The sequence below is a fragment of the Rhinopithecus bieti genome, unplaced genomic scaffold (assembly GCF_001698545.2).
Source record: "Rhinopithecus bieti isolate Rb0 unplaced genomic scaffold, ASM169854v2 scaffold_425, whole genome shotgun sequence".
In the NCBI taxonomy this organism is placed as follows: domain Eukaryota; kingdom Metazoa; phylum Chordata; class Mammalia; order Primates; family Cercopithecidae; genus Rhinopithecus; species Rhinopithecus bieti.
In genome coordinates, this window is record NW_016803361.1 from 4,394,952 (window position 1) to 4,418,687 (window position 23,736).

General features: G+C 47.7%; 1 protein-coding gene and 1 pseudogene across 3 annotated transcripts; both read left to right on the top strand.

Annotated features, from left to right (window-relative positions):
- Positions 1-4,701: 4,701 nt before the first annotated feature.
- On the top strand, positions 4,702-23,234 carry SCD (stearoyl-CoA desaturase). 2 transcript variants are annotated; one of them, XM_017880849.1, is made up of 6 exons: positions 4,702-5,846; positions 6,235-6,517; positions 10,802-10,932; positions 12,349-12,554; positions 14,446-14,678; positions 19,144-23,234. In XM_017880849.1, the coding sequence occupies exons 1-6, from the start codon at positions 5,685-5,687 to the stop codon at positions 19,341-19,343; spliced, it is 1,215 nt and encodes a 404-aa protein (XP_017736338.1). In that variant the 5' UTR covers positions 4,702-5,684; the 3' UTR covers positions 19,344-23,234. The 2 variants fall into 2 exon arrangements, with proteins under 2 accessions (XP_017736338.1, XP_017736345.1); XM_017880856.1 differs by having other exon boundaries at positions 4,702-5,711.
- On the top strand, positions 20,993-23,234 carry LOC108535158 (uncharacterized; annotated as a pseudogene). The gene has a single exon (XR_001887146.1). The product of XR_001887146.1 is annotated as an uncharacterized LOC108535158 (transcript).
- Positions 23,235-23,736: the final 502 nt, after the last annotated feature.

Consider the following 23,736-nt stretch of genomic DNA (forward strand, 5'->3'; position numbering starts at 1 on the left):
GCAAGACTCCGTCTCAAAAAAAAAAAAAAAAAAGGAAAGAAAAAAGGATGCCCAGGATGCTGGAGTCTTCAATGTGAGTGCATAGAGCAGAGAAACACCAATAAACTCTCAGAAAGACCACCATGCAGAGTGTGCCCATAGATTTCAAAACCCTTGCCCAAGACCGGGGCAAGGTGGTTCACCCCTGTAGTCCCACCACTTTGGGAGGCCAAGGTGTGTTAATCACTTGAGGCCAGGAGTTTGAGACCAGCCTGACCAACATGGTGAAACCCTATATCTACCAAAAATGCAAAAAATTAGCTGGGCATGGTGGCATGTGCCTGTAATCCCAGCTACTTGGGATGCTGAGGCAGAAGAATCACTTGAACCCAGAAGGTGGAGGTTGCAGTGAGCTGAGATCACATCACTGCACTCCAGCCTAGGTGACAGTGAGACTTCATCTCAAAAACAAAACAAAACAAAAAAACCTTTGCCCAGGCCACATCAGGGTCAACAAGGAGGACTGTCTTCACAGACGTGGCAATCGACTTTGTAGCCAAGAGTGACTCATAGTCACCAGAGGTGAGAAAGGGAGAAATAACAATTCCCCACACGTCTGCTCCTGCCCCGAAAACTCTGGAAAGCTCTGGGAGTGGGCCACCCTCCCCTTGCCGCCCCCCGGAGGACTCCCCTTCCAGGGAGGTCATGATTTCCCAAGGAATTCTACAGCATTGTTATTGGGCTACTTCGACTGGGAAAGCTGAAGCCGTGCTCCAAGTGGTGAGGTGATTCCACAGAGGCCTGCATAGGAGGAGCCAATGCCACTCTGACAAGCACCTCCACCGTGCAAGAGGCATAGCACTGTCTCATCTCTCTGGACAGTGACCTGCTCAGGGTCATGTCCTTTCTTCGTGGGTGAAGGGAAATTTTGACAGGACAATCGACATCTTTGCCCTCTTAGCAGTGAGAGGAGGAGAAAATCCTCTGAATTATCCTCCTTCACACCAGGTGTTCCTATAAGAAAAAGGTCAGGTAAATGCAACAGCTCAGGTGTAGGGATGGTTCAGCTTCCAGGACTCTGATGGGAAGCAAAAATCCAGCAAGAGTGAGGGCGCAGAATTACTCAGAAAGATTCCTGTCCTGGTAGCGGTCAGGCAAGGATGACAGCCTAGATTAAGAGACTTGTGCTCTGCTGGCCAGCGCTGCCCTGGGGCTCTTTCCTGGAGCTATCTATGCTCTTGGAAACAGCCTCATCTGATGGAGAATCTGTGATTCTCCGTCTTCCAGATGGCCAGGTCTGGAAACATCCATGATGGCATGTCCTGATTACTGTATTTGTACCCTAAATGGGAGCCAGGAAAGTCACAGCCAAGTGTGAATTCAGCTAGGAAAATTATTAGACACAAAGCCTGGAACACTAGGTGTAAAGGGCAAGTGGACAGTGAGTTAAGAAACAAAACCAGGCCAGACACAGCAGCTCACGCTTGTAATTCCAGCACTGTGGGAGGCCGAGGTAGGTAGGTCACTTAAGCCCAGGAGTTTGAGACCAGCGTGAGCAACATGGCAAAACCCCGTTTCTAAAAAAAAAAAAAAAAAAATTAGCAGGGCATGGTGGCTAGTCTCGGCTACTCGGAGGGCTGAGGTGGGAGAACTGCTTGAGCTGGAAGAGGTTGCAGTGAGCTGAGATTGTACCACTGCACTCCAGCCTGGGAGCCAGAGTGAAACTCTGTCTCAAAAAAAAAAAAAAAAGAGCTTTGCTTGGGTTCCCCTTGAGCAAAAATGATGCCCAGAATCTTGAAAGTTCATGTATTTTGTAGAACTTACTCTAAATTCCCTTATCATTTTTTCTGCCCCTGGCATTTATCTATTTATTTTATTGATTGTCTGTCCCACATGGAACTTGGCCACCAGTGTTCCTAGCTCCAACAACAGTGCCTTGTCCATAACAAGGGCTCAATAAATATCTATTGCATTTTGAATAAATGAATGCATGAATGAGGTAAATTTAGGACACCCTTTTCTGGGCTCATACTCTGGTTTCCAACCTTGCTAGCTTTTTTCAGTTGACATGTAATTACTACACAAAAAAATGTGCAGATCACAAGCGCTCAGTTTGATGAATCTTGACAAATTGTACATTCTCAGGCAACTACCACCCAAATCAAGACACAAAACATTTCCTTCATGAGAAACTTAACTCAGGCCCCTTTCCAAATCAATTTCCCTATCCCAAGCAACCATATTTTGTTCTATCACTATGGACTAGACTTTCCTGTTACTGGATTTCATATAAGGGAATCATTCAACATCTATTTTCTGTGTCTGCCTTCTTTGGTGAGCATGCTTTTCGGAACCATTCATGTTGCAGCATGTATTTGTAGTCTTCTTCTTTTTTTCTTTTTTTTCAAGATGGAGTTTCACTCTTGTTGCCCAGGCTGGAGTGCAGTGGCGCGATCTCGGCTCACCGCAACTTCTGCCTCTCTGATTCAAGCGATTCTCCTGCCTCAGCCTCCCGAGTAGCTGGGATTACAGGCGCCTGCCACCATGCCCGGCTAATTTTGTATTTTTAGTAGAGACGGGATTTCTCCATGTTGGTCAGGCTGGTCTCGAACTCCTGACCTCAGGTGATCCTCCCGCCTCGGCATCCCAAAGTGCTGGAATTACAGGCGTGAGCCACCGCGTCCGGCCGTCTTCTTCTTTTTTAGAACACAAAATTTTCAGAGCAATTTTACATTCACAACAAAATTGAGCAAAAAGTGAAAGGTACAGAGAGAGCCCATACACTCTCCCCAACACATGCATAGCCTCCCCTTTTATCAACATCACCTACCAAAGTGGCAAATTTGTTACAATGATGAACCTACATTGGCACATCATTAACACCCAAAGTCCATTGTTTACATTAGGGTACAACTCTCTTTTTTTTTTTTTGAGATGGAGTCTCGCTGTCACCCAGGCTGGAGTGCAGTGGCCGGATCTCAGCTCACTGCAAGCTCCGCCTCCCAGGTTCACGCCATTCTCCTGCCTCAGCCTCCCGAGTACCTGGGACTACAGGCGCCGGCCACCACGCCCGGCTAGTTTTTTGTATTTTTTAGTAGAGACGGGGTTTCACCATGTTAGCCAGGATGGTCTCGATCTCCTGACCTCGTGATCCGCCCGTCTCGGCCTCCCAAAGTGCTGGGATTACAGGCTTGAGCCACCGCGCCCGGCCAGGGTACAACTCTCTATAGGTGTTGGACATTCTGTAGTTTTGGACAAATGTGTAATGACATGTATCTACCCCTATAATATCAAACAGCATAGTTTCACTGCCCTAAAAATCCACCTATTCCTCTCTTCCTCCCCACAAACCCCTTGCAACCACTAATCTCTTTACTGTCTCCATACTTTTGCTTTTTCCAGAATACAGTTGGAATCATACAGAATGTGGATTTTTCAGATTTGCTTCTTCCATTTAATAAAATAATATGCATTTAAAGCTGGGCACGGTGGCTCATGCCTGTAATCCCAGCACTTTGGGAGGCTAAGGAGGGCGGATCATGAGGTCAGGACTGCAAGACCAGCCTGACCAATAGGGTGAAACCCCGTCTGTACTAAAAATACAAAAAATTAGCTGAGTGTGGTGGCACATGCCTGTAATCCCAGCTACTTGGGAGGCTGAGGCAGGAGAATTGCTTGAACCCGGGAGGCAGAGGTTGCAGTGAGGTGAGATCACACCACTGCACTCCAGCCTGGGGGACAGAGCGAGACTCCCTCTCAAAAAAACAAAATAATTCAGCAAATTAGACATTGCAAAGAGAACCTGAAGGGGGGCAGACCACGTACAGATTTCTCTGCCACATGCCAAGTACTTCTGAGGCATGACTGGATGAGCTGTCCACATCTGAAATCATCCAATCGTGTTCAGAACTCTCACACTGGACAGGGAGCCAGGACTGGTATGCAGGCTCCTGGTCACCGGCCAGAGAGTTGGCCTGACCCTGAGACCAGTGGCCAACAAGGGAGCTGATTAGTCCTCCTTCCAGGAAATCCCAGGTGCTTCTCTTACTGGGAAGCGAATCATTAGCGCAGCACTCCGTATTTTCTCCTCTTCCCAGAGGAATGATCCTAGGGCAGAATTTGGGGGAGACATGGGCATGGAAGGAGACGGGGTGAATGCATAGCCTGCCTGTTTCTGAGCTCTCATGGTAAGACTCCTACAGACCCGGAAAAGATGGGGGCACAGGGACAGATCAGTAGGGTCAGAGCATCTCAGGGACCGAGGGCAGTATGGTCCTGAACAGGGATTAAGAGCTTGGGCTCTCATATGGCGTTTCTGGGCTCAATTGCCAACTCCATCACTTACTGGTTGCTGTGATCATGGGCAAGTTATTCCATCTCTCCATATATCTTTCCACACTTTTAAAATGGAATAATGGGGTACCCACCTCCCAGGGTCACAGTGAGGATTACAGAAAACGATTCTTGTGAATTGGCTGGCAGTATTAACTCAATACCTGCCAGCTATTCTTATTCCACATCGAAGTCCTTTCGCCTGCTGCTGGGTGAAAGCACGTCAGTGTTTCCTGACCGTTTCCACAAAGACTCCAAAATTACAACCTGCCAGTCTGAAGAATCTCCAAAACCTCCCGCACGCATCCTGGAGGCGCGGGCATGGGGATGGGACTGTTTGCCCGGGGCCTGAACAGGATTCGTACGCGTAGGCACACACACCAGCCAGACTGCGTGCGGCCAGAGTCCGGTGCGGTCCCGGGTGAGCAGCGCATGGCTGGTGGGCGGGGCAGAGCCATTGTTCGCAGGCGGACTGAGCCCCCAGCGCTCGCCCGGGAGGGAGGCGGGGCTTCCCGCGTCCCCTGAGCTCCCGATCCCGGGGTGGCGGCCTCGTCTCCCTGCCACGCGCCTGGGGGGACTGGAAGACGGGACGGAGTTGTGAATAGTGGGCGTCCCCCGAGGCTTCCCCACTGTTTCCTGAGAAACTTCCCCAGTGCCCACCCAGCCGTTCGCCGTGTGCCCGCGGGCCGGTCCTGGGCTAGACTCCGCGCCCCAGCCCCAAACCGGGTCCCCAGTCCCTTCCAGAGAGAAAGCTCCTAACGCGGGGTGCCGGGCAGAGGCCCAGCGGCGGGTAGAAGAGAAGCTGAGAAGGAGAAAGGGAGGGGAGGGGGAGCGAGGAGCTGGCGGCAGAGGGAACAGCAGATTGCGCCGAGCCAATGGCAACTGCAGGACGAGGTGGCACCAAATTCCCTTCGGCCAATGACGAGCCGGAGTTTACAGAAGCCTCATTAGCATTTCCCCAGGGGCAGGGGCAGGGGCAGGGGCCGGGTGGTGTGGTGTCGGTGTTGGCAGCATCCCGGCGCCCTGCTGCGGTCGTTGCGAGCCTTGGCCTCTGTCTCCTCCCTCTCCCGCCCTCACCTCCGTGCGGGGCCGCCCGCGCCAGTCAACTCCGCGCACTTTGCCCCTGCTTGGCAGCGGATAAAAGGGAGCTGAGGAAATACCGGCCACGGTCACCCATTGCCAGCTCTAGCCTTTAAATTCCCGGCTCAGGGACCTCCACGCACCGCGGCTAGGGCCTAGACACCCAGCTAGCGTGCACGGCGCCACGGCTCAGCGCGCACCGGCGGCCTTCGAAACCGCAGTCCTCCGGCGCCCCCGAACTCCGCTCCGCTGCCTCAGCCCCTGGAAAGTGATCCCGGCATCCGAGAGCCAAGATGCCGGCCCATTTGCTGCAGGAGGATGTGAGTTTCCCAGCCTGGCCCCGTACTGCAGAGTCGCCGGCGCGGGCTGGGCTTCCAGGGGACGGGTTGGTGGCAGAAGAGAGGGGAGAGCTCCGCGGAGGACTTGGCCATGTTTTTCGAGTTGTGCTGCCTTCAGTGAGTTGGGAATGTGGATTGTAATTTGGTGACTTGAGTCTCCAACTTTTGTTTCTTAAGCTTTAAAGAAAAATCCGGTCGTGCTGGTGCTTTTATGAATTATGCGGGTTTTCCTTTGTGTTCGTGGGGATGTAAGTGCTTTGCTTCTCCTTCCTACTGCCGCCTCCCCGTAGGTTTCGCGCCCCTCGTCCCCCGCCCCTAATGTGTCTGTACAGTTTCTGGGAACTTCTCACCGTTGCATCTCGGATACACCCTACCCTCAGTGAACTCCGGCGCTGGGGAAGGGTCTTTGCTGTCCACCCTTCCCCCAGCGTGATTAGAGAGCGGAGCGGCCCCAGCTGCCTCCACGTGTCTCTTCTCGTGACTCTCCTCTTCCTCCCCCTTCCAGATCTCTAGCTCCTATACCACCACCACCACCATCACAGCGCCCCCCTCCAGGGTCCTGCAGAATGGAAGAGATAAGTTAGAGACGACGCCCCTCTACTTGGAAGAAGACATTCGCCCTGATATCAAAGATGATATATATGACCCCTCCTACAAGGATAAGGAAGGCCCAAGCCCCAAGGTTGAATATGTCTGGAGAAACATCATCCTTATGTCTCTACTACACTTGGGAGCCCTGTATGGGATCATTTTGATTCCTACTTGCAAGTTGTACACCTGTCTTTGGGGTAAGCAGCCTCCCTGTCCTCCTGACCTAGTCCTCCAGGTACTCACTGCTCTTTTAATAAGGTGGGATCTTACACAGGACACCAGCCCCTCCCAGCCTCCCAGCTGGGGTTTTTCTCAGGCATTTTCTTTGGTTGCTTCAGGCCTAGTGGGCTGGGAAGAGCCTGGGGGTACTGAGATGCAGGAATGTCAATGCTGGGGGTTGAGAGCTCTGGGACCTTGTGCTTGTGGGCTTTGAAGTGTAGACCTGTGCTGGAAAGTCAGCTTTCCCTGAAAGAGCTTTTCTGTTTGAGTCATTTGCTTGGCTGCCTGTCCCACCCCTGCCAACCACAAAAGAATCAAAGCCCTCTACCTGGGAGGCATGGGAACATGGTACTAAACCATTGGCTTTCTAGGGTCTGTGTTGAGCAGTCATGGGCTAGCGCAACGGGAAACTACTCAGGGAGAGAGTTTATTGGAAAAGCAGGAACAAAGAGGTTATCCACGAAACTATTTTGACCTGACCCCTTGGCCAGACCAGGCATCTTCGTTACAGAGGAAGATGAAGCTCCTGTGTAACCCGAGTCAGAGATGTGTGTTGCTCTGTTACTCTACATTCCAGGGTGCTGCATATACCAGTCCACAAAATGCTCTTAGAATGAAATCAGGTTGAAGATATGTTTCATGTTCCATCCCTCCAGCCTGCTTCAGGCCCCCCTCTTGATGCCATGAAGTGCCAAGAATTCTGCACCTTCCAACGCCAGTCCTACCCATTCCTCCTTGCCAGGGACATCGAGGCCAGGCCAGAAAAGAGCCTTGAGAAAAGAGAGCCTGGTCTTGAGGCTGCTGTAATGAGGGAGACAGTTCCTAGTTTGTCCCTGACCTGCCCTTAGCTCAGCTCTTTCAGGGACCCATTGGTATGGCCTGATGGCATGGTTCTGCCCCCTGGATACGCACATGCGCTTTGCAGGTTTTTTCATCTCTGCCACTATGAGCCTAAGTTGGGAATGGAGAGCAGGGAGCTCTGCAGAGGTAGAGCCCCTGCATTGCTACTCTCTAAGGGGTGGGAGCCAGGACTTCTCCTCCAGAAAACAACTTGAGGTTTTTCAGAGCAGCCTCAGGTGTGGGATACTTTCTGACAGCTTGCTCTTTCTCTTGAAGGGTAATTATGTAGAAGAGCTGGGAGGCCAAGTTTTAGCTGTTTCCCTCAGGACCCCTCTTAGGTCTTCCGAAGATAGTGAGATCTGGTTCATTGAGCTTTGTTTCCAGAAATCCTCCAGATGCTACAGTGAAATGCAACTGAGAAGAGCCCCTTTGTCAGAATCTCAGTTTTTCTAGGTACCACCTGTGGGCAACAGTACTTTTTTAGGATTGGGAAGGTAGCATTCCTTGGGTTACATATGTGTCACAGCTGTGACACGGACAGAACAGGCCAGGTGCAGATCAGTTCATCTGCATACCAGGAAGGGCTCTTGTATTTGTGAGGGGAGGGCAACATCTGTTGTCTGGCCCCTCTGAGGATCCAGCAGAACTTCAGTTGCAACATGAGGGATGAAGAGCAGGGATAGCATTCCCCAAAGAGTCAGTGGATGCCTCTCTCCACCCTTTCTCCCCAAGAGGATAGTCTTCACCAGTAGTTTTCTCACCTGCAAGCTCCTTCTAGCCTCAGCACTCCCTGTAGGTTTTCTGAAGCCCAGAGTTTGACCCAATTGCCTCTGCTTGGTTACCCTCAGTTGCTAGTGCAGGGAGCAGAATTCCATCCCAAAGTCAAGGCTGTGCCTGCTACATTTTTTTGGTGACCTGCCCATGGGTGTGTGCTGTGCCTTTGGGCAGAAAAATGTGGCTCACAGAGACTGGATGGTAAACTTATTGTACTGGGCCCTTTGGTGGATGGCTTAGCTGAAAGAATGACCATCTTGATAAGGGGATATCAGAACTCTGTCTTAAGAAACAAGGAGGATAAGCGGAGGAGGGTCAGAAGTCTCAACCTGGACATCTTCTCTTCCCACCTTCAGAATTTAGGAGCTTCACCTTTCTTGTTTTAATCCCTATGGACAATGTTAAATTAGCAACTGGTCGTGATTCCAGCATTTCTTATGACCGAGCAATTTTGAGAGCCTTAAATCTCTTTCATTTTGGAGTCTCCCAAAGGAGCCCTTAGGGTAGGACTAAGGAGAATGCCTCTGGCAACACTGAGCCAGAGGCAAAACCATTCAAGTCTCTTTCTTAAGGCCAGAGCAATGAGATGTTGCTTAACCATCAATTTGGACATTTTCTTCCCCTGGGGAGGAGAGAGGGAATAAATCTCCAACTGATTTAAGCCCTTCTGTTTGATAGACTTAGAGGTGTTTCTAGAAAAGGCACCAGAGTGCCTGAGTTCTTTCCCCAATTTGCCTGTTAATATAGGATCTTATATATGTTCTGAGTCAACTTGCCCCAGGGTCTTTTGCAGCAAGTAACAAGCCCAGAAGCTCCCTTGCTCATTAGAAAGGGCTCTGGCTCAACTGATGGTTTTCCCAGTAAGGTGCAGGTTAGATACTGTATCTGGGGAGATGTCAATCGCCACTTGGCTTGAGGGCAGATCACCTGGGGCCTCAATCCCCACTCTGAGGGAATGTGGAGAGAGCTCTTCTTAGGGCTGACTCTGGCTCTATGGCTCTCCTGGAGACCTTATAGGAGGAATAAGAGAGAAGAAAGGAGGTAGGGTTGGGGGGAAAATGAGGTTGTTTAGGAAACAGCTATCAATGGCTGCAAAAGAACATGGGACAATTTGTTACAATGTGTGGTGTCTCCAACTGCAACTAAGTTCTGTGGCCACTGAGGCTCTATTGTTTCTAGCTGTTTCCCTAGGAATGAAACATTGTTAACATTCATTCCTAGGAATGAAACATTGTTAACAGTTTCTACCAAGGCCACAGCTTCTGCCTGCTAGAGCTATGGAACAGAGAAAGAGATGGGTACAGCCAGCAGCCCACTTCCTGCCTTGGCCTCCCAAAATGCTGGGATGACAAAATGGTTCACACTGCACCTGGCCCTCTGCTGTTATTTTAATAGCACCCTTGCATATGGGTCCTGAGCTCTGCAGGAGTAGTTTGTGGCCCTTAAAACCTTAGTGAAGGCCTAGATAGAGGTGAAAGGAAATAGCTAGACCCTGGGAGAATGCCTTTAAGATGAAGAATGAGTGGTAAGAGCACTATTCTCTCTCCTGCCTTCCCAGTTAGAGATTATATCTGGCACCTCTTGAGCATGCAGGTCTCCAGGAAGGTGAGGGAAGACAATGGTGGGGTGCTCCACTGACAGCTTGAAGAATATCCTACCATTGTTTAGAATGAGCATTGCCCGGTGAGAGTATGGGCTGACAGGGATGTAGCAAAGGCGAGACAGAGGAACTGTGCATGTATCTTGGGGGAGGTGGATGGTATAACCGGAACGTGAAATCTCTGGTAAATCTTAAGATACTGTGCAAATTGGATTTATGCACAAATTGGATTAGGGCTAATTTTTCCCTGATATGTCCACACTGCCTGCTAGAATATTTAAATGCTTTTTTGTGCCAGTTGATAAATGGCCACAGTCTGAATCCCCTAAAAGTCCCCTACAACTAAGTGCTTCTCAAATTGGTCAGTGCCCAGATTGTACTGGCTGTTATTTTATTTTTTGAGATAAGGTCTTTCTCTGTTGATCAGGGCTTGAGTGCAGTGACGGGATGGTGGCTCACCGCAGCCTCGACCTCCTGGGCCCAAGAGATCCTCCCACCTCAGCCTCTTGAGTAGATTATCTGTAGAGACAATGTCTCCCTATGTTACCCAGGCTGGTCTCGAACTCCTGGGCTCAAGGGGATCTTCCTGCTTTGGCCTCCCAAAATGTTGGGATGACAACATGGTTCACACTGCACCTGGCCCTCTGCTGTTATTTTAATAACACCCTTGCTTATGGGTCCTGGGCTCTACAGGAGTAGTTTGTGGCCCTTAATACCTTAGAGAAGGCCTAGATAGAGGTGAAAGGAGATAGCTAGCCCCTGAGAGATTGCCTTTAAGATGAAGAATGAGTGGTAAGAGCACTATTCTCTCTCCTGCCTTTCTGACTCCTTAGTTTCTGGGATTCCTTAGCTTATCTTTTTTTCCTGGGTTGAGAGGCTGTGGGGTGATGATATTTTTCAAGTGGTAAAATCTAAGGGATGTGGTTATCCCTAGAGTTCATGGTAAAGCCGATTCTCACTCAAAGCCTGAAGAAGACAGTTTCTGGCATCCTTTCCCAGATGGAACTCACACTGATGGGTGACTCCCCCCGCTGTCTTCTCCTGGCAGGGTTATTCTACTATGTTATCAGTGCCCTGGGCATAACAGCAGGAGCTCATCGTCTGTGGAGCCACCGATCTTACAAAGCTCGGCTGCCCCTGCGGCTCTTTCTGATCATTGCCAACACAATGGCATTCCAGGTAAGAAGCTGTCTCTGCTCAGCTGTTTGTCCTCCACCCTATCAATGGTCCGGGGACAGAAAGGAGTGATCAGCGCCAGAGAGGAGCCACACCTGGACAGCCATTTCACTTTCCTCTTTCCTGTGGTCACCTCAAGTGCCAGTTCAGTCCTTAAGTCCATGAAGAATGAAGAGACTTCTGAGCCTTGGAAAAGGAAAATAAATGGAAAATATTCTTGATGTGTAGGAATATTTTTGATCCTAAGGTCCCTCTGTTGTCACATATTCTGGCTGTTGTGGCTCTTCATCATAAGGGGCTTTGGCACATAAGCCAGAGACTGACCTTAGATTCCTGGGCAGACACTGGACAATAAATTCACTATTTAAGGTAAATATCTTAGGGAGGCAGAGCTGGGAGGCTCATTGGAGCCCAGGAGTTTGAAGCTGCAGTGAGCCAGATACCACCACTGCACTCCAGCCTGGGTGACAAGACCCCAACTTAAAAAAAAAGAAAAAAAATTTAAAAAGTGAATAACTTAGGACTCCACCACAGTGGGATTGAAGCTGATGTTCCTAGACTCATAAACTCTTATTTTCAGATAATGAGAGCAAACACTTTTATGGGCCTGGCACTATTATAAGCATTTGATATAAAGTCCTCACAACAATCTTAGGAAGTAGATACTATTATCCCCATTTTACAGATGAGGAAACCAATTTACAGGGAGATTAGATAGACCAACCCAACATTGTGGCCCTTTCTTGGGCTGCCATGGTGGCTAAGTAAAACATTGAGGTTTGTTGAGGCAAAAAGTTTAGAGCAGGCAGGGCACGGTGGCTCACGCCTGTAATCCCAGCACTTTGGGAGGCCGAGGCGGGCGGATCACGAGGTCAGGAGATTGAGACCATCCTGGCTAACATGGTGAAACCCCTCTCTACTAAAATACAAAAAATTAGCCGGGTGAGGTGGCGGGCGCCTGTAGTCCCAGCTACTCGAGAGGCTGAGGCAGGAGAATGGCGTGAACCCGGGAGGCGGAGCTTGCAGTGAGCTGAGATCACGCCACTGCACTCCAGCCTGGGCGACAGAGCAAGACTCCGTCTCAAAAAAAAAAAAAAAAAAAAAGAATTGCAATGTTCTCACTTCTTGAAACTCTCTGAGCTCTGTATGATTTACCTCCATTCCACCCACCATATAACTTTCCAGAAACAGCAGTCCCATTGCTATGGTCCTGGGACTTCAAGTTGCTTTTTCTACATAAGCTTCAGTGACAAGTTGGGAGAAGAGGGGAGGCAACTCCATGACTCCTTTGGAGCCCAGATTCCTGGATATTTTGTGAGGCTGGGCTGAGCGCCTTGGGCTCTTGATACCTTTCCATTGGGAGTCTCCTAAGAGGGTGTCTATCCTCAAGCCTTACATTCCTCTTCTCTCTCTCCCCAGAATGATGTCTATGAATGGGCTCGTGACCACCGTGCCCACCACAAGTTTTCGGAAACACATGCAGATCCTCATAATTCCCGACGTGGCTTTTTCTTCTCTCACGTGGGTTGGCTGCTTGTGCGCAAACACCCAGCTGTCAAAGAGAAGGGCGCTACGCTAGACTTGTCTGACCTAGAAGCCGAGAAACTGGTGATGTTCCAGAGGAGGTGAGTGAAGCCCTGATGGAGGTGGGGATATGGCCCTGACATCTGGTCATTAGGGACCCCATTTTTTCTCCTAAGACTTATAAAATATAAGCTGAGAAATTTACTGCGTTTGCGTATTCACAATCATAATTTAAAATCCCAGTTTTTAACATCCCACAGGCCCATAGCCATAGACTATTGCTCCATTTCTTTCTCTCTGAGCTATCTTAATTAAACCCATTACATTCAACAGATGTGTATTGTCCTAGGACAGTCATAGATTCAAAGATGTTTATAGCCTACTTGCCTAGGTTGGTTGGTTGGTTTGTTTTTGTTTGTTTTTCAACAGTCTTTCTCTCTTGCCCAGGCTGGAGTGCAGTGGCACAATCTTGGCTCCCTGCACCCTTGACTCCCTAGGCTCAAGCAATCCTTCCACCTCAGCCTCCTGAGTATCTGGGACTACAGGCACACACCACCATGCCCGGCTAATTTTTTGTAAAGACAAGGTCTCCCTCAGTATATTGCCCAAGCCGGTAGCTTAGTTCTTACCTTCAAAAAGTTTGTAGCCTATCAGGGGGTGGAGAGATAAGCCAAGTATCCAGATAACCATGGTATAAGGCAGAATATTTTCTGTACTATGAGAGGTATAAAGGGGAGGGAGAGTGCTCAACGGGCAACGCCAAGGAAGTGTTTACGAAATAAGTCGTGTTGGAATCCACCAACGGATAGAAATTTTTACAACTATGTGTGGGGAAAGACAGTGCAAACAGAAGAAACAGAATGAGCTAAAGCATGAAGCATGTTCTAGCAATAGAGTCCTTTTGCTTGAAATATAGGGTGTGGGAAGAAGTAAGACTGGAGAGACTAATGCCATCCTTGTCAAGTTCTAAAAGCAGACTTAGGATTTAATTCAATAAGCAATAGGAAGGCATTACATCTTTTGAACTGTAATGTGGCATAGTTAGAGATGTGCTTTAGGAAGACTGCTTTTAGAACAAGTGTAAGAAACCATTGAGCCAAAGTGAGAGGTAGGGACATAAGTTAGGAAATGAGGACCCCTGCTAGCGAAGCAGTGGCAGAAATGGAAAAAAGAGTTGGGTGCAGGGAATGTCAGTGATGTAAAAGTCAAAGACTTGACTGCTGAAGGAATGTAGGGGATCAGTGCCCTTGGAATGTCAGTGACCTGGTCTACATTGAGAATGAAGATTGAGAAAGGGCTTCCAGAGGGACAGATAGCTGCAGGTGATCAAGGACATTCAATGGGCCTCTGAGGGAAAAGAAGACCAAAGAACTAGGGGGTAGCTAGCAGAAAATGGAGGCATGACACTAAACAGACTGAAAAAGAGTGCCGATGAAAAGAGAAAGGAGCCCAAAGGCAGATGGGAAAACCAGCCAAGGATGGAGAGACATCTGTTCATTAGTTTGTAATTTGGACCTCACCTATTTTACCAACGTGGTATTATGCTCGAGTAAAAATCAGCGATGGCTGGGCGTGGTGGCTCATGCCTGTAATCCCAGCACTTTGGGAGGCTGAGGCAGGAGGACTGCTTGAAAGTTCAGGCATTAGAGACCAGCCTGGGAAACATAGTGAGCCCTCATCTCTACAAAAAAATTAAAAACTAAATGGGCATGATGGTTCATGCCTGTGGTCCCAGCTACTCAGGAGGCTGAGGTGGGAGGATCTCTTGAGCCCAGGAGTTAAGACTGCGGTGAACTATGGTCATGCCACTGCACTCCAGCCTTGGCAACAGTGTGAGACCCTGTCAAAAACAAACAAACAAACAAACAAACAAAAGTAAAACAATGAACTTAGAGTCAGACAAGCAAATTCAGCCCATCCCAATTTGTGTAGAAGATCCATGTAGGTGTGGAGTGCCCCTCCATTGACCTGGTGTCTGGTCTGTCACTGTAGATACTACAAACCTGGCTTGCTGCTGATGTGCTTCATCCTGCCCACGCTTGTGCCCTGGTGTTTCTGGGGTGAAACTTTTCAACACAGTTTGTTTGTTGCCACTTTCTTGCGATATGCTATAGTGCTTAATGTCACCTGGCTGGTGAACAGTGCTGCCCACCTCTTCGGATATCGTCCTTATGACAAGAACATCAGCCCCCGGGAGAATATCCTGGTTTCACTTGGAGCTGTGGGTAAGTCAGCTGTCCAAGCAAGACTACATCCAGTGGTCTGCTGATTAGGGGATTAGGCTAGGGGCCAGAAAAACTAGATAAACCTGTTTTTGATGGCTACTTTGTATCTCCGTTTGTCCACTATAAAACTAGGGGGCAGTATACTGGAAAACCCTTTTGAGAGTCAGGCAACATGTTTTATGTAAAAATGAAAGGATAAGAAGGAAAACACAAAAAAACACTGATCTTGATTCCAGGTTCTAAAACAATTTCCAAATGCCGTGTATGCTCCAGGCGCGGTGGCTCACGCCTCTAATCCCGGCACTTTGGGAGGCCGAGGCAGGCAGGTCACCTGAGGTCAGGAGTTTGAGATCAGTCCGGCCAACATGGTGAAACCCTGTTTCTACTAAAAACCCAACCAAACAAACAAAAAAACAGAAACCAAATGCCATGCACAATGAGCACCTTGGAGTTTTCCTTTCTTTTATCAACTCTGGGCCAGACTGCAGTCTTGCTTGAGGCAAGGAGTGCATAAATAGAACAATGGGGTCATCTGAGTGGCCAGTAAGCGTGGTGTTTTATGAACTTCAAGTACGCCACACAAAATATTTTTTATCTTATCCACTCTACTCAGATATGCCTTGCTTTAAGTGTGTGCCATGCCTTACTGTTTGGTGATGCCATTATGAACAGCATCAAAATAACTGCTGGTGGGCCTTTACTACCACCTACCATCTTGTCTCCTCTCATCCTCTGTTTTTCTCTCTTCTATTCTGGGCTAGGAACATCCCTTCCCCTAACATGCCTTCATGAATCTCCCAGTAAAGCAGGTGATCACAAGTTCCTGCTCAATTCTCTAACATTGATCTTTTCCTTTATTTTCTAATGAGACGGGGTCTCACCATGGTGCCCAGGCTGGTCTTGAACTCTGGGCTCAAGTGATCCTCCTGCCTCAGCCTCCCAGCGTATCTACATTTTTTTCTCTGTCCCTCTTTCTAACTGAATATAGACTTTGACCAAGGCCCTGGATGAGTTTTCCTTAAATAGATCTGGTGACCTCTTCTCTCCAGTAATTGGTGCTATTGGGCATTCAGTAATATCTAGACAACCACACTACTCCACACATTTGTGCAGGTCATTGCCTAACACTCATTTTCTTTTTCTCTTTAAAATCTTCCTTTATATTCTCAAAACCATCTTTATTATCTTTTAAATGGTTGTTGTTGAGACAGAATCTCACTCTGTTGCCCAGGTTTCAGTGCAGTGGTGTGATCACAGCTCACTGCAGCTATGACCTCCTGGGCTCAAGCGATCCTCTGGGCTCAGCCTCCCAAGTAACTGGTACTACAGGTGCATGCCACCATGCTTGGCTAATTTTTCTATTTTTTGTAGAGACAGGGTTTTGTCATGTTGTACAGGCTAGTCTCAAACTCCTGAGCTGAGGTGATCTGTCTGCCTTGGCCTCCCAAAGTGCTGGAATTATAATAGGCATGAGCCATTGTGCCTGGCCTACTATTTTTTTTTTTTTTTTTGAGACGGAGCTCTGTCACCCAGGCTGGAGTACAGTGGCGCGATCTTGGCTCACTGCAAGCTCCGCCTCCTGAGTTCACGCCATTCTCCTGCCTCAGCCTCCCGAGTAGCTGGGACTACAGGCACCCGCCACCTCACCCAGCTAGTTTTTTGTATTTTTTAGTAGAGACGGGTTTCACCGTGTTAGCCAGAATGGTCTCGATCTCCTGACCTCGTGATCCCTCCATCTCGGCCTCCCAAAGTGCTGGGATTACAGGCTTGAGCCACCGCGCCCGGCCGGCCTACTATATTTATTAAAAGGATTTATTTGTCTAGGCGTGGTGGCTCACACCTGTAATCCCAGCCTAAGTGGGTGGATCACTTGAGGTCAGGAGTTAGAGATCAGCCAGGCCAATATGGTGAACCTCTGTCTCTACTAAAAAAAAAAAAGAAAGAAAGAAAAAAAGGAAAGTATAAAAAAGTTAGCCAGGCATGGTGGCACGTGCCTGTAGTCCCAGCTACTCAGGAGGCTGAGGCAGAAGAATTGCTTGAACCCAGGAGGCGGAGGTTGCAGTGAGCCGAGATTGTGCCACTGCACTCCAGCCTCGGTGACAGAGTGAGACTCCATCTCAAAAATATATGATAAAAATAAAAGCTTTTTTTTCTCTCTCTTTTTAACTTTCATGTATCTCCTTTCAGACACTTTCTTGCCATTGTGCCTATTCTTACTTTAACCATGATTAAAATAAATCACATACACTGTATAAATCTGAGATTATCACAGGAATGGAGTTTCTGGCTTGAGATGTGTTCCCTATTACAAATGGATCTATAATGATCTTCCCCGCCTCCAGCCTCTGGGTGGCCATCAGTTCAAAGTGGCTGCCAATATCTGACCTGTGTTTGTTACCATTCACCCCTCCTTGCCTGCTGCTTCCCTCCCTTATCACCTCACCCTTTGTTCTCCTCCAGCTCTGTTTCCTGCCACCCTAATCTTTTTGTTCTTGAATTACCTCCCTGACTGTCACATGCTCATCTTCTCTGCCAAATTAACCTTCTCCCTTGAGTCTTTCTTGGGCTGTCTCTTGCTGCCCCAGTTGCAGAGTCCTGTCTTCTTTCTACCCGTTGACGCTCTTCCTCTTTTTTTTTTTTCTCCCTTGTCTGTGTGCATCTGATTCCATTCTGATAACTAAAGGCCTGGCTAGTGCTTACACAGAGCCCAGCTGCAAAACCATTAATGGACATTAATAATCCTCAGTACCTTTATTCCTGGCATTCTACCCCCGTCCTCCCCAGTTCACACTGCAGATCATCAGGTGTCACAGAGGGAGGACATACCTTGAAATGCCCTAGATGACGTCATTTACTTTGCAGGACTTATTGCCTTGCTTCTGATTAATGTCATGACTGGTCTGTCTGAGGGTATTTTTATCTACAGAGAACCAAATATTAGCTCTTAGTAGCTATCCTTTACCCATGCCTGATTAGGGTCAGTATTATTTTTGGCTGTGGTTCAGAAAGAAGAGTCCTGCCAAGAGTTGGCAAACTCTCTATCTGTTGAGTTTCCAAGCTTTACACGTTAGATAAATTCCCCTGAATCCAGAATTTGTTTTCCTCCCTCCAGCAAAGTGAAATGCTCATCCCAAGAGTCCTCAAAATCTCAGAGGTTAGAGGGTATCTAAGCATTTCCATTTTTCTTCCCTCAGAGAGCTTCTGTTTTATCAGCACCTCCCCCACACCAGGGTCAAAGCTCAAAAAAGTTGGAGCACCCCTGGCAACTGCAGTGACTGAGGACATTCCAGCCTCTGGGCTGGCCTTTCTTCTGATCTTTGGCTGTAGGGACCACTCTGTAGGAACCTCCCACCCCTAGAGGTAGTTCCAGTGTGGTGGGGAAAGGTGTGCTTTTTTTCTTTTTTTTTTTTTTTTTTTTTTTTGAGACAAGAGTCTCACTCAGTCGCGCAGGCTGGAGTGCAGTGGGCGCAATCTCAGGCTCACTGCAAGCTCCCGCCTCCGGTTCACACCACTCTCCTGCTCGCTCCAGAGTAGCTGGAACTAAGATGCCCGCCACCCAGTCCGGCTAATTTTTGTATTTTTTTTTTTTTTTTTTTTTTTTTTTATTTTTTTTTTTTGTATTTTTTTTTTTTTTTTGAGACGGGAGTCTCGGCTCTGTCAGCCCCAGGCTGGATGCAGTGGCCGGATCTCAGCTCACTGCAGCTCCGCCTCCCAGGTTCACGCCATTTCCTGCCTCAGCGCCTCCGAGTAGCTGGGGGACTACAGGCGCCCGCCACACTCACCCGGCTAGTTTTTTATTTTTTAGTAGAGACGGGGTTACCCCGTGTTTAGCCAGGATGGTCTCGATTCTCCTGACCTCGTGATCCACCCGCCTCGGCCTCCCAAAGTGCTGGGATTACAGGCGTGAGCCACCGCGCCCGGCTTCACTCATTTTTTTAAGAGTCATAGCCAGAGTGCTTCATTCTGCAAGCACGTGCACATACTATACACAGAGCATTGAGGGCAGGGCCAAGAATGAATTTGGAATTTTCCAATCTGATACCATTCCCAAAAGTAGGAGCTTCTCTCTAGTCATTTTATCCTCTGAGAAACTCAGTTCTCTTCCCACAAGGCTCCCAGACAGCCATGGGTGACCAGGGTCTACAATCACTCCTTAAGATGCCTTTGACTGGCCAGGTGCAGTGACTCATGACTATAATCCCAGTACTTTGGGTGGTCAAGGTGGGAGGGTTGCTTGCAACATGGCAAGACCCCATCTCTACAAAAAAAGTAAAATACTAAAAGTAAAGATGCTTCTGAGGGGATCTATTTGGTTCATATTAAAAGAGACTGAATTCATCCATTCATTCAACAATAGTGAGTTTCTCCCAGGTATGAGGTACCCTGCTAGCTAACTGGTATGCACAAATCAAGAAGACCTCAGTGCACCGTCACTCCATGACTTCTCTTCCTGCTTTTGTTTCAGGTGAGGGCTTCCACAACTACCACCACTCCTTTCCCTATGACTACTCTGCCAGTGAGTACCGCTGGCACATCAACTTCACCACATTCTTCATTGATTGCATGGCCGCCCTTGGTCTGGCCTATGACCGGAAGAAAGTCTCCAAGGCCGCCGTCTTGGCCAGGATTAAAAGAACCGGAGACGGAAGCTACAAGAGTGGCTGAGTTTGGGGTCCCTCTGTTTCTTTTTCAAAAGCCAGCCAGGCAGAGGTTTTAATGTCTGTTTATTAACTACTGAATAATGCTACCAGGATGCTAAAGATGATGATGTTAACCCATTCCAGTCCAGTATTTTAAAACACAAAAGTATTGAAAGTCAACAACTCTGCCTTTATGATGCTAAGCTGATATTATTTCTTCTTTTAGCCTCTCTCTCTTCTAGGCCCATTGTCCTCCTTTTCACTTTGTTGCTATCGCCCTCCTTTCTCTTACTGCCTCCCAGGCAAGCAGCTGGTCAGTCTTTGTTCAATGTCCAGCTTCCAAAGCCTAGACAACCTTTCTGTAGCCTAAAACGAATGGTCTTTTCTCCAGATAACTCTCTTTCCTTGAGCTATTGTGAGCTTTGAAGTAGGTGGCTTGAGCTAGAGATAAAACAGAATCTTCTGGGCAGTCCTCTGTTAATTGTCTTCAGCCCAGGCTTTTGCTAGATGGAATGGAAAAGCAACTTCACTTGACACAAAGCTTCTAAAGCAGGTAAATTGTCAGGGGAGAGAGTCAGCATGTATGAATGTAAGGATGAGGGAAGCGAAGCAAGAGGAACCTCTTGCCATAATCACACATGCAGCTGCCTACTTAGTGAGGACTTCAAGCCCCGCCACACAGCATGCTTCCTTTCTCTCCTGGCTCGGGGTAAGAAGTAGCTGTGGTGTTTGGCAATGCTAATTCAATGTCACAACATATAGTTTAGGCTGAGGATAAAGAAGAGACGTTTTAAGTTTGTAGTAAAAGTGGTCCCTGCTGGGAAAGGGTTTTCTTTTCTTTTTTTTTTTAATAACAAGATTTCTTAGTTCATGTGTCAAGAAGTCTTGAAGTTGGGTGTTTCCAGAATTGGTAAAAACAGCAGCTCATAGAATTTTGAGGATTCCATGAGCTGCTCATCACAGTTCTTTCCTCTTTCTGCTCTGCCATCTTCAGGATATTGGTTGCTCCCCTCATAGTAATAAGATGGCTGTGGCATTTCCAAACATCCAAAAAAGGGAAGGATTTTAGGAGGTAGAGTTGGGTCAAACATAATATATATACACAAATATACATTGGTTAGAACATTAAACTATTAGAGTATTTCCCTCCCAAAGAGGGATGTTTGAAAAACCTCTGAAGGAGAGGAGGAATTAGTTGGGTTGCCAATTTCCTCTCCACTACTGGACATGAGATGGAGAGGTTGAGGGACAGGATCTATAGGCAGCTTCTAAGAGCGAACTTCACATAGGAAGGGATCTGAGAACACGTTGCCTGGGGCTTGAGAAGGTTACTGAGTGAGTTATTGGGAGTCTTAATAAAATAAGCTAGATATTAGATCCATTCATTAATTAGTTCCAGTTTCTCCTTGAAATGAGTAAAAACTAGAAGACTTCTCCCACAGTGTTGTGCCCCTTCACTCTTTTTTTTATTTTTATTTTTTTTGGCTCTGTTAACATCTAGCCTATAGAACTGCCTGGGGGGCAGGGTTAGGAATCTCTTCACTACCCTGATTCTTGATTCCTGGGTCTACCCTTCTGTCCGTTTTCTTTTCTTTTACCAGATCTTTCTCTTCCCTGAACGTTTTCTTCTTTCCCTGGACAGGCAGCCTCCTTTGTGTGTATTCAGAGGCAGTGATGACTTGCTGTCCAGGCAGCTCCCTCCTGTAGACAGAATGCTCAGGGTCACTGAACCACTGCTTCTTTTTTGAAAATAGAGCTAGCTGCCACTTTCACATGGCCTTTGGAGTGTCTCCACCTACACCCCTGTGCTCCCCTGCCACACTGATGGCTCAAGGCAAGGCTGGCAAACCCTCCCAGAAACATCTCTGGCCCAGAGAGCCTCTCTCCCTCTCTCACAAGGCACAGCCAAGCCAAGTGCTCATGTTGAGCCAGTGGGCCAGCCACAGAGCAAAAGAGCGTTTATTTTCAGTCCCCTCTGTCTGGGTCAGAACCAGAGAGTATGCTGAATGCCTCCTGCTTGCTCGGTAAGGGTGCCCCACCTGAGTCAGTGCTCTCAGCTGGCAGTGCAATGCTTGTAAAAGTAGGAGGAAACAGTTCTCACTGGGAAGAAGCAAGGGCAAGAACCCAAGTGCCTCACCTCGAAAGGAGGTCCTGTTCCCTGGAGTCAGGGTGAACTGCAAAGCTTTGGCTGAGACCTGGGATTTGAGATACCACAAGCCCTGCTGAACAGAGTGTCTGTTCAGCAAACTAACCAGCATTCCCTACAGCCTAGGGCAGACAATAGTATAGAAGTCTGGAAAAACAAAAACAGAACATCAGTGTTTTGAGAACTTTGGACCACTCCTGTCCCTGTAACTCAGTCATCAAAGCAGAAGCCTGGCTTTGCTCTATTCAGATTGGAAATGTGCACTACCAAATACTCAGTCCACTGTTGAACCCCAGTGCTGGAAGGGATGAGGGCCTTTCTTCCTGTGTTAATTACATAGAGGCTACAGGGGTTAGCCTGGACTAAAGGCATCCCTGTCTTTTGAGCTATTCACTTCAGTAGAAAAGAATCTAAGGGAAGATCACTGTAGTTTAGTTCTGCTGACCTGTGCGCCTACCCCTTGGAAATGTCTGCTGGTATTTCTAATTCCACAGGTCATCAGATGCCTGCTTGATAATATATGAACAATAAAAACAACTTTCACTTCTTCCTATTGTAATCGTGTGCCATGGATCTGATCTGTACCATGACCCTACATAAGGCTAGATGGCACCTCAGGCTGAGGGCCCCAATGTATATGTGGGTGTGGGTGTGGGTGTGGGTGGGGGTGTGTCTGCTGAGTAAGGAACACTATTTTCAAGATTCTAAAGCTCAGTTCAAGTGACACATTAATGATAAACTCAGATCTGATCAAGAGTCTGGATTTCTAACAGTCCTTGCTTTGGGGGTGTGCTGACAACTTAACCCGGGTGCCTTACATCTTTTCTAATCACAGTGTTGCATATGAGCCTGCCCTTACTCCCTCTGCGGAATCCCTTTGCACCTGAGAGCCTACTGAAGTGACTGGTAGAAAAAGGGGCCTGAGTGGAGGATTATCAGTATTGCGATTTGCAGGATTCCCTTCTGGGCTTTATTCTGGAAACTTTTGTTAGGGCTGCTTTTCTTAAGTGCCCACATTTGACGGAGGGTGGAAGTAATTTGAATGTATTTGATATAATTTTATTTTATTTTTTGTTTTTGTTTTAGGTTAAAAGATGGTTGTAGCATTTAAAATGGAAAATTTTCTCCTTGGTTTGCTAGTATCTTAAGTGTATTCTCTGTAAGCGTAGTTCAAATGGGTCATCATGAAAGGTTAAAAAAGCAAGGTGGCCCTGTTTGCTGGTGGTTAAGGCCAGGGCCTTTCCTACCACTGTGCCACTGACTTGCTATGTGACCCTGGGCAAGTCACTGAACTATAATGTGCCTCAGTTTTCCTTCTGCTAAAATGGGGATAATAATACTGACCTACCTCAAAGGGCAGTTTTGAGGCATGACTAATGCTTTTTATAAAGCATTTTGGGATCCTTCGGCACAGGAATTCTCAAGACCTGAGTGGTTTGTGTAATAGCAATGTCCACCATGAACTTGGTATGTCCATGTGTCCCAGATGCTGTCGTTAGTCTATATGGTTCTCCAAGAGATTGAATGGCTCCATGGGAGAAGTGGTGGATAACTAGCCAGAAAAAAATTGAGAATGCATAAACAACTCATTGCCATGGAAACATACAGAGGATACCTTTTCTTTGATTGGGTGGGATTTTTCCCTTTTTATGTGGGATAGTTACTTGTGACAAGAATAATTTTGGAATAATTTCTATTAATATCAACTCTGAAGCTAATTGTACTAATCTGAGATTGTGTTTGTTCATAATAAAAGTGAAGTGAATCTGATTGCACTGGGTCTGGGAGTTTTTTTTGGCTGTGATTCAAAGTCTTGGGATTTATCTCTGGCTCATATCTATGTCTGTACCTTTAAGAGTATAAAAGAAGTAGAAGTTACAATGGTTGACTCATACTCCAGTAACCTGGCCTGCTGTCCTAAAGGTAACTTTAGGTTAAACTCTGGGAAGCAGGAAGCCGGGAGTCTGCTGCCATTAAATCAAACACATTAACACCAGCTGGCAACTTGGCCCTGGGGAAGTGCCAGGGTTCTCAGGTATGTCACGTGGTCAGTCACATAGACCTAAGATAAAGATACTGGGAGAGGAAGAGACCAGCAAGAGAAGCACTCCCTGGGAAAGCAGTTTTTGGCTCTTGTTGCCCAGGCTGGAGTGCAATGACATGATCTGGGCTCACTGCAGACTCTACCTCTTAGATTCGAGCATTCTCCTGACTCAGCCTTCCAAGTAGCTGGGATTACAGGCACATGTCACCATGCCCAGCTAATTTTGTA